The 14,254-nt window shown below is 38.0% G+C and overlaps 2 protein-coding genes across 2 annotated transcripts; one reads left to right on the forward strand and one right to left on the reverse strand.

The window, feature by feature from the left end:
- The first annotated feature begins 2,634 nt into the window (after positions 1–2,634).
- On the forward strand, positions 2,635–4,206 carry LOC127790079 (protein NODULATION SIGNALING PATHWAY 2-like). The gene has a single exon (XM_052319355.1). The coding sequence runs from the start codon at positions 2,635–2,637 to the stop codon at positions 4,204–4,206; it is 1,572 nt and encodes a 523-aa protein (XP_052175315.1).
- Positions 4,207–10,268: 6,062 nt separating this feature from the next.
- Positions 10,269–14,238, reverse strand: LOC127790597 (importin subunit beta-1). Its single transcript, XM_052320167.1, is given in 4 exon segments — positions 10,269–10,890; positions 11,006–11,412; positions 11,414–13,433; positions 14,081–14,238. Coding segments are annotated over 3 exon segments (2,625 nt in total). The 5' UTR covers positions 13,427–13,433; positions 14,081–14,238; the 3' UTR covers positions 10,269–10,685.
- Positions 14,239–14,254: the final 16 nt, after the last annotated feature.

The following is a 14,254-nucleotide window of genomic DNA, read 5'->3' on the forward strand; positions in this document are numbered from 1 at the left end:
TTGGCTTCTAATATTCTTTACCAGGGTTAGCCATGTATCTACTAACCACGTTCACTGCATGAGTTAAATCAAGGTATGTACAAACCATAGCATACATAAGACAACCTATTGCACTAGAGTATGGAGTTTTTGACATCTTGTCAATTTCATCATCTGACTGAGGACATAAGCTTGATGAAAGCTTAAAATGTGCAGAATATTCACAAGTTTAGCCTTCTGTATATTGAATTTAATCAAGATTTTCTTAACGTATCCCTTTTAACTTAGATACAATTTACCTGTCTTCCTGTCTCTTGAAATTTGTATTTCATATCTTCTTTGTTACGCCCAAATCTTTCATCTCAAATTATTTGTTGAGCTCAGCTTTCAATCTCTTTATCTCATCCTTATTTTTCCATGCTACTAGCATATCATCGACATATAGAAGCAAATATATAAAAGATCCATTTTTGTTCTTTTTAAAATAGACACAATTGTCATAACTGTATCTATTAAAATTATGTTTAATCATAAATGAATCAAATTTTTTATACCATTGCCGATAAGACTGTTTCAGGCCATATAGAGACTTTTTCAACAAGCACACATAATCTTCTTTGTCTGGAACTTTAAAACCTTCTAGTTGTTGCATATAGATATCCTCATCAAGTTCCCCATATAAGAGCTTTGTCTTAACATCCAACTATTCCAATTCAAGATCTTGAATTGCCACAATACTAAATAGTGCCCGGATGGAACTGTGTTTCACAACTGAGAAAAATACGTTTATGAAGTCCACACCTGGAACTTGACTATATCATTTCGCTACAAGTCTGGCTTTGTATCTCGCTTTTTCAATTCCTGGTGTACCTTTTTTCCTCTTGAATATCCATTTGCACTTAACTGTTTTCTTATCATTGGGTAGTTTCGTCAACTCCTAAGTACCGTTTTTGTGTAAGGATTCCATCTCTTCATGCATTGCAGTAATCCATCTCCCAGATTCAGCATAACTAACTACTTTAGAATAAGTGAAAATCTCTTCACTACAGTTAATATGTTCGGCTACATTCAAAGCATATGCAACGAGATCAGGTTCGACATATCTTTGAGGAGGTTTGATAATTCTTCTAGGTCTATCCGTAGCAATATAATAATCTGATGGACCGGCATTTACTTCTGGACTTGATTTGGGGCTTGATTTAATCTGAGATGATGACGACAATGGCTCATATGTCTGACTATTGTCGATTTCAAGTTCCACCTGAATATTAAAACTCTGGTGACTTATAGGGTTAGTTTCTTTTTTGCAGATGAACCACGAAGCATATCAATTTTATCAAAAATAACATCTCTATTAATCACAACTTTAGACACTTCTAGATCTCATAACTTATAACTCTTAACACCAGGCTTATAAACAAGAAAGAGACACCGTTTAGACCTTAGTTCTAATTTTTCATTATCAACATGAACAAATGCAGGACATCCAAAAATTTTCAAATCAGAATAATTTGCAGGAGTATCTGCTTATAATTCTTTTGGAGTTTTCTTATCAATAGTAAACAACGGAGACCAATTAACCAAAAAGCATGCCATATAAGCAGCCTCGGCCTAAAAAGACTTAGATAAATTGGAATTAGACAGCATATACCATACAATTTTCATCAAGGTTTTGTTCATCCTCTCGGCTACCAATTTGTTATGAAATTGGATTGACAACCAATCACAATCAAATCAATCAACCACACACGAACACAAAATTTAACATGAAAAACCCAAATTGGGAAAAACCACAGTCAGAAAGAACAAAATATCACTAACCAAATATTAGTAATATAAAAATGATATAACTACACACACACTTTATGTCTCTCTATGTCTGATTTCATGTGAGCTGGACACCTATTTATAGACCTAAAATCATCTATGGATGAACGTAGGAAATCATATCCTGATCAGAAAACGATGCATGAGAATATTCCTCCAGATGAGATAAATTTTACATAAAATCGAATTTGACAATATCATAATTATAGTCAAATTTAAAGTCATAGTCACAGTCAAACTAGAAAACTCAATCACAAATAAACAAGGATTTTGAGTCATAATTATCACATCCGTATTGCTCCTTCAATAGTTATATCGTCTTGCATTGATTATTAAATCATAAGAATTTCCTATGCTTAATGTTTGGTATAAGAAGAAAAAGGAGTAAAGAAACAATAGAAAAGTTTGATGTAATACTGAGGAAAAGGAAAAGGCAATGAAGATATAAGATAAACAAAAAGAGAACCAGATGGGTGATATATACCTCTGTGTGGTTGTTTTCACAAAATGTTTATTCGGGAGGCCGATAATTCTTCATGGGATGTTTGTCTCCTCCGCCACGAGATAAAATTTAGAAACAAGGCGGGGAAAGATACATTATATCATCGTAAGAAGCAGCCAATTAAGAAGGTAAATCAAGTAGGAAATGCGCTGGAAAAACAATTATCTTGTCTCACCCTGAGTCTGCACACGGTCCTCCATTCCTATAAAATACTTTAGTCCTTGTTATGGCAAGTCAACATAAAACTTTTGAAGCCTTACTCTAACCAGCCTCATTGCCAGCAGTCAAAAGTTTTCTAAGGCCTCTTCATCCTTGTTGTAATCATAATGCAATCTCAGATTCTTCAATGTTCATGGCCACCCCTTTTCAGCAGAAATTCATCCTTCAATGTATTTGGAGACAATGAATTGGTTATGGATGGTTATATAGATTGCCAAAACTTCTCTCCTCCTTTCACCACAACGGGGGAGTCCTCTGACTGCTCTGAGTTCTTGAGATTTCCAGCCATTTTTCCTGATGAGTTTATGGATCTTCCAATTCTCGTTGAAGAACCGGATATCACATTGCCAGGAAACGTTTTTTTTATGCCTCTAGAGGATTTCGATATGGAAAACATGTGGAAATCTCTGGAGCAGATTAACAATGAAGCCGCTTCTGAACAGTTCTCCGGTTATGAAGAAGATGTATGGAGTCTCAGCTCACTGATGAAATCAATTGACATATCAATGGACAATACAGAGATCCATACAATGCTGACTTTGCCTAATGAGGACATGGAACTCGATGATCAAGTTGGTGATGTTCATCTCATCAAGGCCTATGGAGAAGCCATGGATAATGAACAGGAAGGGCTTGCTGAAGTGATTGAGAAACGCATCAGGGAGAAAGTCAGTCCAGTTGGTGGAGTCACGGAGCGCCTTCTGTATTATTTATTCCAGCAGCCATTGGACAAACGAGCTGACCACCTCAAACAAGAGTCGGGCAAAAACTTCCTCGCAGCTTTCAAGGCAATCTACCAAATATTACCTTATGGGAAGTTGGCTCACTCTGCAGCCAACTGGGCTATCCTCAAAGCCATGCCTCATGGTGCAGAGATCATACATATCATTGATTTCGACACAGCAGAGGGGATTCAATGGCCTTCACTGTTTGAAGCCATTGGATTCAGACAGAGGGAGATCAAGCTGACATCGATAAAATGGATCCAACGCGATGCTGATTGTGACCACTCTCAGTGGAGGTTTCAGGAGACAAAGAGATGGCTGTGTGATCATGCCCGGTATTTTGGTCTAAAGTTGACCGTGGATTCAATGGAACTGCATGAAGTGGTGAATGAAATAAAGAATCCGAAGAACCAGGGAGGGAGAAGAGAATGGTTCGCCTTCAATTGCATGACAGGCCTTCCCCATATGGGTCGGATGAGAAGTAGGCATAGCATATCAGAATTTCTAAGAGTGGCTAAAGAATTGCTAGCATGTAACAACACAGGTGTCGTGATTTTTGGCGATGGAGATGCTGAGGTGAATCCCGAAATTTCACCTAGTTTTAGTTCATTTCTGGATGGGCATTTGGTACATTCCAAAGCTTTATTGGAATCTATAGAATGGGCTTTCCCTGTTCATCTTAGAGAAGCAAGAACTGCCTTGGAATGTCTCTTTGCAGCACCTTTGATAGCTTCCCTTGGAAGTAAATGGAAGGAGATGGACTATAGTTATCTTCAAGTAGGCTTTGGGTTGAAGGGTTGTCACCTGAGCAAAGAGAGCATAATGGAAGCCAAGGAAATGGTCAGAGAAGGGGAGAGTCCATACACAGTGAGCATTGAAAGTGAGAGTAAAAGTACAATGGTTTTGGCATGGAGCGGAACCCCACTGCTGAAAGTTTCTTGTTGGAGAAGTTAATAGAGGAAAGAAGATATGAAATAAGCAAGAGAAACAACCATAATCTCTATTGTATTGACCTTACCAGCACAAACAAGAGATATTCAATTCGTTTGCTTATAGTGTGTAAATCATTTGTTCTGTGTTTAACATTGTTTGTAAAAGGATGATTGAGTTGAGTTGAACAGATAATGGTCTTTCATTACTGTTAGCATAATTAGTATTTCATAACAAGGGTAGTTTAGTCTTTTGCTCATTTGATTATTGTTGTATATATATTCTCTTGGGGAAATTCTATTTTCAATCAACTGATTTACTCTTCACAGTCACTTTTTATAATTTTATAATTATTTTTCAAAAATATCCTTATACACAGTCATCCCCCCTTGCTTCGCTCATTGCCTACCATCATCACTCATCATCCCCCCTTGCTTCGCTCATTGCCTACCATCATCACTCATCATCATTGGCAGCCCAAGCTCCCATTGATGGCTTTCATCAGCTCCCATTTCCCACCTATCATGGCACCCACTCTTTCTCTTTCGTCGGCATCGCTCCCACCGAATCCACTTTCCTTCTCTCTCTCTCTTTCTCTCTGGCGTCTCTCCCGTCGAACCCACTTCCCTCCTCCTCCTCTCTCTCTCGCCGACATTCCTCGCAGCCGCCATCATCGCACCCAAACCCTAGGGTTCGAGGGCATTCAGACTCCTCAAACCCTGAGGTTCAAGTGCGATGATAACAGCCACGAGGAACGCCAACAGAAAAAAGAGATAGAGATGAAGGAAGTGGGTTCGGTGGGAACGACGTCGAACGGGAAAGAAAGAGAGAGAGTGGGTGAGAGATGGGAGCTGATGGCGACTGTGTTCATCATGGCCGCCAGCAATGATAAGCAAGGTGCAATGGTCGATAGCTACGAGCAAGGGTAAAAATGATTTTTTTTTCAAAATGTAGGTGTAAAGAGTAAAAATGTTGGTTGCATATAGAATTTCTCATTCTCTTGTTCTATTACTAAATCCTAATTTTTGGTGGCTCACTAGCAGCCTTGTTCTTCTTCCTATTTCTTCTTCTTCTTCCCGTTGTTTGATTTACACATTGGAATCATTTTGGTTTAGATTATTCACATGGTATCAGAGCAATTAGATCTTGGATTTGCAACTGTTCATCATCATCTTGGCTAGGATTTCAAACTGCCTAGCCATTGTAGGCGTTGATCGCCCTCCGGTCCGACCGCCACTGCCGCGAGCATCACCATCTCCGACCGCGGTTCGTCTTCCTCCTGCGGCAGATCATCCGACCGCCTCCTTCCCCCTTGCCGGCCACTTTTGGTTCTTGCATGGTTTGCAGGACACTGTGCTGAGATCTTTTGCTTTTTCGATAAGAACAAAGGTCAAGAATTGAGTTATAATCTTAATGTGTTTGATTAAATATAATCACATTGAAGTGATAGGATTTTGTGATAGATTAAGATGATCATATCGCAGTGGCAGGACCGTGCTCTGCCATGTCACTGGATCTTCCAATTTGAAGCCAATAAGTAATTTTAAACACCCGGATCATGCTTAATCCATGGCGTGTTCTTCTAGGCATCATTAACCTTGGAGTCCATATACTTGGATTAAACCACAGGTTTACCATTTTCTTTATCTTATTCAGCACATTTACTAGTTAGCTGTACTCATTCACTGTGCCTAATTATCCATTAAATAGTTTTCTGATCTTCACTGTTCTTTCTTTGAGAATGAACTTCCTGATATAGGTTACTACAATACTTTTTATGTTATATGATTAAACTGATATAGTTATATGGTTAGAGTCAAAATATAATATAAAAGATAAATTTAGTCCTTTATCTATCGATTTAAGCTTTGAGACAAGACGAGATGGTTAACAATTCAGTATTAATTCATTATCTTTGGAATATGCTTACAGCATCCATCTAAACTAACTAGGACTTTCAACAGTTTGTGTATTTCATGGATTCCTCCATCATTGAGTAGTCTTAGCCTCTCAGGGAACTAAAATCCAAGAGCAAACAGCAGTGTGCCGTAAAAGGACTGCCATTGTTATTGTCAATAATACCTTGACTGCAAACAGAAACTGTTTCATTGACCATGGGTCTTGCTTTGCTCCTCGGTCCATGCCATCTGACATCTCAGATGATGGTAGGTAATCCAAATCTAGATTATATAGATGATTTGTATTATCACCAAGTTCTGATTTATGTTGATTTTTTTATGCTTTAGGCCTGATTTAGGAGGCAGCTTTTGGGTATTACAGCCTTAATCTCAATCCATAGGCAAGTTTACTGATTGGTTTAGCGCGGAGAAAAATAACATTTGTTTTCAGCAATTCCAAACTGCTAACAAACAAAAACAAACTATAAAAATGAATCTCCTGCAAGCCCAGAACTCTGCATGTCTCGCTGTGAAGCTTGTAATTTACAATTCCTTGTCACTTTCAGCAGATACCAGATAGTAGCAATATTATGACCTAGATCTCCAAGACTTCCTGGCTCTGCAGCAGCCATTTTTATGGTGAACAGGGTAAAGATAAAATGTTAAAGATATGGTTAAAATGGTTTCGTCACAGTGAAAAAAAAAAACACATTAATAAAGGCTCTTATGAAAGAAGTAGATGGAATGGAATAGTAAAAACAGTAAGGGTGCATTTGATAGAGGTGAAAAATGGGAGTGAAATTTATTTTTAATTTAAATTTCAGAAAATTTCATCAAATAATTTTTTTTTTCATAGAATTTGAATTCCATCTTAGTTCAAAAAGTGAAGATTTTCTTTGAAATCAAGGAATTAGAATTCTTAGGGATGTGGTGAGAATTTGAATTCCATAAAATTGGAATTCTGTCCACTTTACACCCCCAATTAAACACATCTTAGACGTAGGTTATATGGCAGGATTGAGGTTGAAGACAGTACACCAAACTTAAAAAGTTTTAGGTTGTAGGTGCTTTTATGTTATAATTTCTGACAAACTGATGCCCAACTTAAAAAGAGTTTCAAGTAATGTCAAGGCAGTAACATTTTGTAGTGCAAGTTAATTCTTTGCTGCCTCCAAATGAAGAAAGAACAATGACATCAGTTAACAGAACAAACAGAAACTTCCAAAAGGAGTCTTAACATGGCATGGTGGATGAGCCTGAGAATCAAAATCTTGTCACCCAAGACAACAAACAAATTTAGAAGCTGGTGTACACGTCTGTATATAAAAATCATGAGGTTACATGCATGGGATTGTCATTGATCAGTTTCCACTTTAAGAAGCTACAAAAATCTTGGTTCCAGGACAGATGGCTTGTGGTTAGAATACTGCCCAAAAATGTTGTTAAACACTAGGCTTTTAGATCTTGTAATCTGAATCTTTTGGCTTGTTTTTTTATTGATTTGGTGGACACATCGCCTTATATATCTACAGCGTTCCAGGAATTTTTTAGACATGGTACTCATCATTTGATTTATCGACTTCTTTTTAGTTTTTACCAACTGATTTATCTACTTTCAAGAACTAATGACTTAAGACGTACCCAGTAATCACCAATTTAACCAATGATATTCAACAGTAAGAAAATTAACTCTTTCATTAAACTAACCATATTCCTATAACTTTGGCATTGTTGAAGTTGTATTATTTAGAAATCTTATATAGCGAGAATAATATTTTAAAGTCAATAAATTATTAGTTCATATATATATATATATATATCTGAATTCTATGACAGCAGAGCCACTCTTTTTTTTTTTTTTTTAATGAATGCTTGAAATCAAAAGAATGGTGAGAGAAATAAATTTTAGAATCTAGATATGGTTGAAGGTGAGAACAACAAAGAGTTAATATTTTGTTGTTTAAATATAATAATATTTTTTTTGTAGCGAAAGAGTATTTCGATCAAAATCTACGTATGACTTGTAAAGATAAAATCAGTTAGGGGCACGAGTGATCTCCATGCAACCCCTCCAATACTTAAGTTATTCTCTAAATAAAAGTGTAGAATGCAAAGCAAACAAAGCTATAATAAGTATAGAATTTGGAGTGTTCATCAACCAAATCGAATAAGAGTTCTCATATTTATGGGGAGGAAGATACCAAAAAGGCCTCATTCTTTGAAGGGCATATCGAATAAGAGTTCTCATATTTATGGGGAGGAAGATACCAAAAAGGCCTCATTCTTTGACGGGCATATCAGACACCCTTTTAGATTTGTAGGCAAGCACATCAAAGGTAAGTTTAACTTGCTCTTTACGATCTCATGTGAGTAATAAATGAATTTCAGATCTCTCAAGATCTATGGTCTCTTAGAAAGGTTTCTTGCATGATTTGGAAACATAATTCTAAGTCTAAGTGCACACAAGAATCTCCTAAATATAAATCTTCTTGTGAGAGAGTGACTTGTGATTTTTTTTTGAAAAGGTTCCTTGATGACATCAAGAAAGGCTTGTAGGAGACATCACTTGGATATCTCGATATGAGAATCAATCTCTTAGTCTCTCTGTCAATCACTCGACTAATCTCTTGCTTACTCTACTAACCTCTTAGTCACTCGATTAACTTCTCAATCAATCACTTGATGGTCTCTCTCCAAGTCACTCAATGGAACCATGATCCTAGGTCTCTCAATGGATGTGGGCCTTCTTTCTTGAACTTGAGCTCATCTCGACATAACAAGAGAAAAATCCATTAAAAAGAGTTTCTTGATTGAAATAAAGGGAAAGAACCAACGGGAAGTAGTAAAAAGAGGTGAACATAAAACATGGATTGTCCCTGTAGAAAAATTGTAGTAGTATAATGATAAATATGTTGCAATAACTCGAAAATTCTAAGTCATGAAAACTCGTTTTCCTTAAGATTTTGTTTGTCACAAAACACAATGCACAAGAGATCCAAACAAGCCTCCAAGATACAATAGAATCAAAAATAATATTTGTTAACAAATGTGCAATTTTTGACAATAAATCAGAACACACGAAATTAATAACAAACACAAAAAAATTTGTATTTTAATTCTGTAGTAAAAGAATATAAAGAATTAATTTTTGTATGCACAAAAATTATTAAATTTTATGTAAAAATATAGAAGAAGAACAAAGAGAGAGAAACCATATGAATTCTCAAGTGTTTTAATCCAACAACACTCTAATCTATTTATAGATAATATTATAACCATTCACCAAATATACAATCATTCATATGTATTATAATTCTTCACAAAAAATTATAATTAATTTTTTTATATTATAATCATTTAACAAAGATACACTCCTTCAACAGAGATCATAACCATTTAAATAAAATTTAAAACAAGTGAAACACAAGGCTTCACTAAAAGTTACAACTATCTTTCGAAAATCTCTCCAAAATTCATCATTGCATCTCTAGTCATCAATTTGGAAGCATTGTGCGATGATCACTGCTTCATGATGGACTTTCAGGTTGTAATTATTAGGTTGGCTAAGGAATACTAATAATGATGTGGGTTTCGGCACTTGTTTCTATATTTGAAGATATTATAGGTTCCTTGTAAATATACACTAAACATAGGCAATCACTTTCAAATCACGTGCCTGAAAAAATAAAGTTATTTGTGTTTAGTTGGCATTTCTTTTAGAATTATTCTATTTTACCTGAATTAGTTGACTTATAAGATGAATAAAAATATCAAATATAAAAAATATCTTTACCTCGAAAACACCGCACGCACGTTTAGGGCGAATTTCATCTATGATGAAATCCGCCAAAATGAATTGGGCGGTTGAAGTCCGCCCAACAGATTTCATCACAGATGAAATCTACCCGTGCTGGGCAAATTTCATCGCCCACAGAATGTGGGCGGATTTCATCTGTGATGAAGTTCGCCCGACAATTTTTTGATAAATCTGTGCGTCAACCTTTTTCGGCACTGTAGCATGACTCTTTCTTTTAATATCCAAGTTTTAGCCAGATGAAGCCAATATATGTGCTGTACCAGCTTCATGACCTTGAAACCAAAATATAGCATGATCTTTAGTATCTTTCCATGCAACAAGAGAATATCATACCATAAACAGGAACCAAACAGCAAGAACCACAAGGCAAATTTTCTTTCTTGCTTTTGGTAAGCAGAGGAACAAAACATTTGAATCATTTATATAGTTCTTTCTACAGCCCCGGGAGCTGCACCTGGTAGAAAAAGGCATGTGAAAGAAGAGGTTGAGGACAAAAGCTTGTGATAAAGAACCATCAACTAGACCCATAAAGAACTAAATAGAGTTTACAAGAATATCAGGCCACCTCCACAGGTAACCTCATTGCTAAACTATCTGAAGGGAAAACCTTTCCAACTCCCATACATGGCGGATGGTAAAACATTTCACCAGTTCAGAACGTCCGCATCATAAAGACCCAAGAAGATGAACCCAGCTGATTTTTCAGTACCCCGACACCCAACTTCAACAGAGAAAAAGAGGCTAGTTGCATGAACAAAGAATGGGGGGTGGGAAGCTAACATTTTATGTTACCCAGCGACAGAAAAAACACGTCCAATCATCCCTTGGGTCCATGTTGCGGTCTCCTTGAGCTGTTCATCATCAGATTCAAGACACTCACCTAAAAATTCAGTGCAGAATGAGTGATCCTTTAATAGTGTCTTCACGTTCGAACCGAGTGCATCAGAAAGATCGCCCAAGACTGCAACAGCAGCTTTTGTCACAGCCTCATCCCTACAAACAACCAGGATACAGCAGTTCAAAAAATATAATATTGTACACATGCTGGAGCAACAATTTCAGAAGAACTGCAAATCAGAGAGAAGAAAGCATAAGCAATCAGCTATACCTTTGTCTGTCTCTGCAAACTAATTCTACAAACTGCATGAGATGTGCAGCATGGGGCAACATTAGGTCAGGCTTGGAATTCTTGAATCCCTGGAGAATTCCAGAATAGGCTTCCAAGATGCTGCGTCTAAGCTGGTTGCCATATTCTACCATCTCCTCATCATTATTGTCCATTCGGGCACAGATCTCAGCAGCTCCCTGCATCATTGGTATTGCATAAGGAAGATACTTCTCGAAGTGTTCTCCAATTGCCAGAGCAACATCACCAAAACAGGAGAATATGGGAGGCTTGACAGATCGGTGCAGCTCACCACTTGATAGATCCTTCAGAAGGTGTGTCATGATTCCATCACAGTAAGGCAAGATCTTATCATCCAAAGCTCGACAAATATCACCAACCACCCCAACCTGAGATAGCACAAACTTGATATTCCTCAAAATTTTGTAAGCCCATCTCCAGATATTTATAGAACTCTGGCATATATTTCCCAAACTCTGGTCCAGTAGCATAAGCCAGTGCACCAATGGCGAGCATTGCTTCCTCATGCACAGTAGAACTACGACAAGCAAACACCTTGAGGAACAATATCATAATCTGATCGGCTGCCTGCAATATTACAGCCTTGGTCTCATCAGCACTGCTAAGTTTCTGGATAATAACCTGAAGAACACCACAAAGAAGAGCTTGCAAATCCCCTTGCTTTTCCCTATCATCCGAGGACACAATTTGAAATTCAACTGTTTGCCCCAATTTAGTCATGATGACAGGGAGTAGCTGTGCTACAATGCTAGATGCTTCTTCCAGATTTGAACACCTAACTACCTCATTCAGTGTCTCATATGCAGAGGACCTGAGCTTAGAGTCGCTACCATCTGTCCGGTCAGCAGTTGCAAGAAGACATTTTACAACATCTGGAATATACGGAGTGAGAAAGGAAGAGCTAGTGCCAGCATCTTCATAACCCTGCGCAAGGTAGTAGATGGCACCACAAACCTTCTCAGATACATGGGGAGCATCATTAATACTCTCCAACAAAACCCCCACTACATGCTGGAGGTTTGCTGGAGAAATCACAGAGAATCCAGCAGATGGAGTGTGCAACAACTCAAAAATACGGCTAAGTGTCCAAGCAGTTGTGTCCTTAACATGGCTGTTATCATCCTTCATCGCATTAAGAAGAAACTCCAAGCCTGCATTGACCATTGGGGCAAGCTTCTCAACACTTGGTCCTTCAAGGATCGAGCCAAATGCATAAGTAGCTGCCTCACGAGATCGCCAGTCTGTCTTCAATATATTAGCCTCCACAAATGGCATTACAAGGGGAACAATAGAATCTCCAACAGTCCTAGCAACAAGACCTAGACATGTCCCACCAGCCATGGATATATTCCAAGTAGTATCATCTTGGTCTTGATCCTCCTCCTGTTTCAATAAAGTCTCCAACAACATAGGAACTAAAGAAGGGAGAGACTTCTCAATGAAGCAGGAATGCGGAGGGACAGAATCCCCCCGTTCAGCAACCTCATACTCTTGAAGTTCTATCTCTTCGTCACAAATGGAGCTCCAAAATTCAATTGCTTGAAGGGCAACAGCTTCCTCATCGCCTTTGACTGCATTTGAGGTAAGCACAAAGATGGTCTGCATGTATGGTTCAAGCACATCATAGTACATTGATGCTATTGAAACAAGGCATTCGAAAGCAGCTTGCCTGATCTCAGACTCTTTGGCCACGGCTGTCTCACAAACAACCTTCATAATGTAATTCCGCTCCATCTCATTCTCAAAGTTGGTCTGTGCAAAATTAAGAGCATTATATAGGGCCTTAGTTGCTGCTAGGCGGACTTCAGGGCCATACTCAACAACACTCATGCCTTGAACTACAGCAGTGAGGACAGAATTGACTTCATCTTGCACAAGATCCTGGTGTGATATCTCCTCACAAACATATCCAAGTGTTTCCAAGGTTGCTTGTTTTAATGGAGGAGGCCTTTCTTGTTGGGTCATATTGAGGAGCAATAATCCAATGAGCTCAGGCCACTCCTTTCGAGGAATTTCAATAAAAGCAACTTTAGCAATTACTTGGGCTGAAGTGTGCCTTGCCTCAGGAGCTGAAGATCCAAGAGTACTTAAGAGCATGTCTTTGATCTTGGATTTGACAGACATGTCAATTGCTACCCACTGTTGAACAAGATGTTCCTTCCTAACAGCATCTTTAGCATCCAATGAATTTTTAAGTACAATACCTGCCAATCTACGGGATTCTATTGGTTTGTCAGTACTTGAGAGCTCAACTGACAAAGAGAGAAGAAAAGATGGTAGGTTTTGCTCTTGGAACTGTTTGAGGTTAACCTCAGCCTCCGTCCGGATCTTTGCATCAGCTGATTGAGCAGACAAGAGAATTTGGGTGATCTCCACAGCCATTTTGATCCTGTGAAATATTTTCACGAAAGAGGTGCAAAAAAAAAAAAGATATTATAATTATGTGATCCTCATCACACAAAAAAAAAAAAACAGATGGGCATCCATTACGTCCTTCTCAGTGCTTGTTCAACAGAAAATTGCTTCTGGAAATTTCTTCAAAAATGTAGCACTCAGAAGTATAAAAATAACTTCTTTTCCCTGGCTCTTTTCCATCTAATTCAGAGCAAAAAAATCACAGAGAAAGAGCCCCAAACTTCACTTTCAAAACATCAAGCCAGCAAAGAAATAAAGCCTCACAAAATCAAGAGTCGCACATTTAGGAATCATTTCCACATTCAAAAACCTACCATATTATTCACAGCAACAGGAATACAAAAGCCCAAACCGATATGCAGCAATCGCACAAAGGGGATGACAAAATACCAAAAATCAATCACCGACGATGCGAAAATGACAATCGATGAAAAGCACGACCCGACGATCTCAGCACATACACAATCCAAAGGACCAAAAAATCAATCACCAACGATTTCCCGTCCTCGACAAAAGCTAAAAACCCTAAATCACTATAAACAACTAAAGAAATAGAGACAGACATTAGATCTGTTCGCAGACATCCATAGCATATGTCCAGTGTAAAAGAGTATATATTACCTTACACGAAACCCTAAGGCGCAGCAGAGACCTCGACTGCTCACTGAAGAACCGCTGCAGAGAACCGGAGAAACTAGGGTTTCTCTCTCTCTCTCTCTCTCTCTCTCTCTCTCTCCGCTCTCTACAAACACTTGACGCGAGCGGTGTGTATGGGTATATATTCGATTCGATTTC

Source organism: Diospyros lotus, chromosome 14 (genome assembly GCF_014633365.1).
Source record: "Diospyros lotus cultivar Yz01 chromosome 14, ASM1463336v1, whole genome shotgun sequence".
NCBI classification, from domain to species: Eukaryota; Viridiplantae; Streptophyta; class Magnoliopsida; order Ericales; family Ebenaceae; genus Diospyros; species Diospyros lotus.

Bases quoted from the DNA above. Each gene is read 5' to 3' on its own strand.
- LOC127790079 (XM_052319355.1), top strand. From the start codon at position 2,635: ATGCAATCTCAGATTCTTCAATGTTCATGGCCACCCCTTTTCAGCAGA.